Source organism: Carassius gibelio, chromosome B5 (assembly GCF_023724105.1).
Source record: "Carassius gibelio isolate Cgi1373 ecotype wild population from Czech Republic chromosome B5, carGib1.2-hapl.c, whole genome shotgun sequence".
Taxonomy (NCBI): Eukaryota; Metazoa; Chordata; class Actinopteri; order Cypriniformes; family Cyprinidae; genus Carassius; species Carassius gibelio.
In genome coordinates, this window is record NC_068400.1 from 125414 (window position 1) to 129241 (window position 3828).

The 3828-nt window shown below is 33.1% G+C and overlaps 1 protein-coding gene across 1 annotated transcript; it reads right to left on the reverse strand.

The window, feature by feature from the left end:
• Positions 1-576: 576 nt before the first annotated feature.
• On the reverse strand, positions 577-3516 carry LOC127958562 (otospiralin-like). Its single transcript, XM_052557463.1, has 4 exons — positions 3487-3516; positions 3276-3348; positions 1662-1679; positions 577-1336 (listed from the first exon to the last, which is right to left on the reverse strand). Exons 2-4 carry the CDS (start codon positions 3337-3339, stop codon positions 1152-1154), a joined length of 267 nt encoding a protein of 88 aa, XP_052413423.1. The 5' UTR covers positions 3340-3348; positions 3487-3516; the 3' UTR covers positions 577-1151.
• Between the last annotated feature and the right edge of the window lie 312 nt (positions 3517-3828).

Here is a 3828-nt window from a genome sequence, read left to right on the forward strand (position 1 = left end):
ATTAACATTACCTTAATATGAGTTTATAAATGCTGTAAAACATTAGCCTATTAATATATTCTATAAAAAAGTTGGTCATGATCCCTAATGCATTAAAGGAATATTTAAACCAAAATAGTTTCAAGAAGAATCAGAAAGATTTGAGAATTTTAGTATTGCATTACTTGTGCACTAATGGATCTTCTGCAGTGAATGGGTGCCATCGGAATTAAAGTTAAATCAGTTTAATTCTTGTGAAAAGTGAAAAGTTGTTTGTTTATAAGAATCAAATTCATAATTAAGCCATGTTAACATTCACTTCTAGCTAAAACATCAGCTTATAACTTATAATAGCACTTCCTTCTACTGAAAAAGTCCACCACCTGTTGTACTCTCACATCAAAATCCACAGATATATGGATGGATTTGTTTATTACAAACACATATGATGTTCACTGATAGTCTGTTAAATGATACATTTTCAGCCTTTTTTAAACTATTGTAAATGGATTGAAAAATGTTACCAACAAAATAACATAATATCCAAAACAAGCCAAATAAAGTTCAAAGTAAAAAGAGAATCGCTGAAACATGTGCTTTTATGATATGTGTTTATATTTCTTTGTATTTTCGAAAAGTTTACACGTGATGTTATACTGGAGTGATTTTGTTACAGTCAAACCGTGTTCCTGCATGTACTGTACTTGTCCCGAGGGGGATGACCCTCATTCAGAGGTCATCTCTGTGCACCTGGACTGCATTCCCACTGATAACAGCACACCTGCGTGCTGCTCAACAATAGTTATATGGCCATCTACCATACCTGTGTGTAGCATACATTTATATTGATATACTGTATATTATTTGTTTTATAGCAAATACAAATCCAGAATGTGCATTTATTTTAAAGAAGAATCAGGAGCAGCAAGTATTTTGTCAATAAAAGAGTTTGTGAGCAAGATACTTTTACTGGATTTTGGATGCCATTACATAAGGGGTTTTATGTAACTTTTAAACAAAAAAAAAATACAATGAACTTTTCTCTGGGTATCTTGCCCTGGCTCAAATCAAGTTACGCTAAATAATAAAGACTGTTTGTCTCCTTTTCCAAGAGATGAGCCATAACGAAAGGGCAAATGGTATCCAAAACACAGACTCAAACTCAGTTGGCATTATTCTTCTGGAGCGGGAGGGTCATAACCCAGGCGGCTGGCGGAAGGGAAGTGAGCCCAGAAGGTTCTGGCCAATTCCTCGATCTTGTCATAGCCAGCGTGAGAACGCAGCTCTTCAATCCAGGCGAAAAAGTCTGATGATGTCAGCGCCCAGTTAGGCACACTCCTTTTTTCCCTTGATTCAGCTATAAGTCAAACAGAAAGGCAAAGAGAGGTCAACACGAAAGATTGGAGAACATATATTTATACAGAACATCAATGTTCAATTCTAAATCATATAGTTTAGTATAGGGTACAATGGGGAAAAAGGTAAAAAAAAAAAAAATCATAAAAAAAAGAAAAAGAAAAAAAACTATACTAAATCTATACACTTTCAGCAACAATGGAATAAAAAAGAGATTATATAACTAATATTTTACCCACCAATCATCATATTTTAGGATATTTTGGAACCCCATTGCACTTGCAGGATACCAATGAAATAATTTATAAAGAGAATTTAAAACTCACCTTGGTTTTCCATGGCCTCTTTAAGGAAAATAGAAGCACATTGAATGTTTAATTAATTGAATAAATATTAAAATACACAGATGTAAAGACAGCATAGATGTAACTCTTGTAAGACTAGGAATCAATAAATGCACATGAGAAGTAATTACTAAGTAATGTGTAAAGCTTGAATAGAATGAGGCACATCTGGTAGGAAAGTGGACAGTAGCTGCATAACTTTCTAAATTACTGCACTGACCTTAATTTAAGGCAAATCATCACCACTTCTGAAGAAAAATCAATCAAGTAATTTTATTCCTAAAACTGAATATTTAAACTAAATGATAACTGCATATAGAGTAGTTAATGTATACAGTGCTCAGAGTTATTCTTACAGTCTGGATTTAATGCCAAGGATATCACATTATTCATAAGCTTCCATTCGTCTGTTATCCTTGTATGTTACCTATTCTGTATTCACAGTGACTGACTGTTAAACTTGTGCATATGCACAAAAAGTAGAGCTGTCTGTTTCTGTAAGCAGTCCCGTGTTTGAGAGGAACAGTTGAGCTATTGTCTGTTCTCAATCTTCTGCCAGTTTTCTTTCAGACTTTCAGCATGTTTGACAAAGCCAGAATATTTCATCTTAAAAGTGCCTCAAATCTGGTAGCCTTTAGCTGTTTCTGCCATCTTTGCAATTTTGATCTAGTTCACAAGAGCTATTAGAAGAATAATTTTACTAAATGTAACAGCTCTTGAGAGCAAAAAAAAAAAATTAATTAATTAATTAATTAAATAAATAAAAAATAAATTCAGTGACACTTTCTATGAAGCCTTTTTATAATGCATTGTGATGCATGCATAGTGCCTTACAAAAACCATAATGCATTGTTTAGATGCAAAAGGGTTATCAGTAACCTTAAACCAGCTCAAATTGAAATTAATATTACCATAATAGAAAACCCTCGAATATGAACAACCACTCATGAGCACTATAAAGATAGTTATATATTGTGCAGCTCTTAAACAAGATCAAGTTATGAGAAAACACTTATATGATAATTACATTATAATGTCTTAAGAATACACATAAAATACATTATAAATGCAGGCTTCATAGAAATTATTACCAAAATATCATTGCAAACATACAATGGTGAAGATGTATAAAAATTAATAATTATAAAATAAATCAATTAGATTGGGGTCAGTTAGAACTTTTAAGAAAATAAAAACTTTAATTCAGCAATAATGCATTAAATTGGTCAAAAGTGACAGTAAAGACTTTCACATTGCTAGAAATTTGTATTATTATTTTTTTTTAATAAATGTTATTTTGACCTTTCCATTTATCAGCGAATGCTGAAAAATTAGTATCATACTTTCCTCAAAAATACTAAGCAGTTTTAATAACGTACTATTGCAACAACATTGATAACAGTAAGATTGTCAGCCCATTACAATTATTTCTGAATGACCAGGTGGCACTGAAGACTGGAGTAATGGCTGATGAAAATTGAGCTATTTTAAATTTTAACATTTCACAGTATTGCTGTTTTACATAAAACTAAAATCACACTGACCCCAAACTTTGAAAGGTGATGTATACATCCCCAAATTGTCAGCTTTTCTTACCTGAGTGACAGAACAGTCCAAGCCAAACCAAACACAGGAAGAGTGGGAAACACAGACGAAACATGGTCACCCACTGAAAGAAATATATCAACAGACTCAACAGTCATTTTTAACCATTTTCAAACTTCAAAGAGACTCAAACATAAAACATTAATAAATAAATGTAAATTGTATTAATCTTGCATTATTTGTCTACCTAAGATTACAGTACCTGCAGCAGATGCTCCTGAAGACTGGTGTGTCTTGGTGCCCAGTCCTTTAAATAGAACACCAAGTCTAAGCTGGAACGGTGTTGTTTACCTTTCGCATGGACCTTTCATGCCATACCCTTCATTTCTTTGCTCGTTTACTCTATACCTTCTTGTTTGCAAGGGATTCTCACACTTCTCTCCACAGCTGAAAGAATCCCTTGTTAAAGCAGAAGCCATACTGTCCAAGAATGCACAGACTGGAGTGATCTCAGAGAAGCCTTTTTCAGGGTTTCAACCTCTCTTTTTTAGAATATAATGCTGTCTATATGTATGTCAGTTTCAAAGAAACATTCCATGTGGAA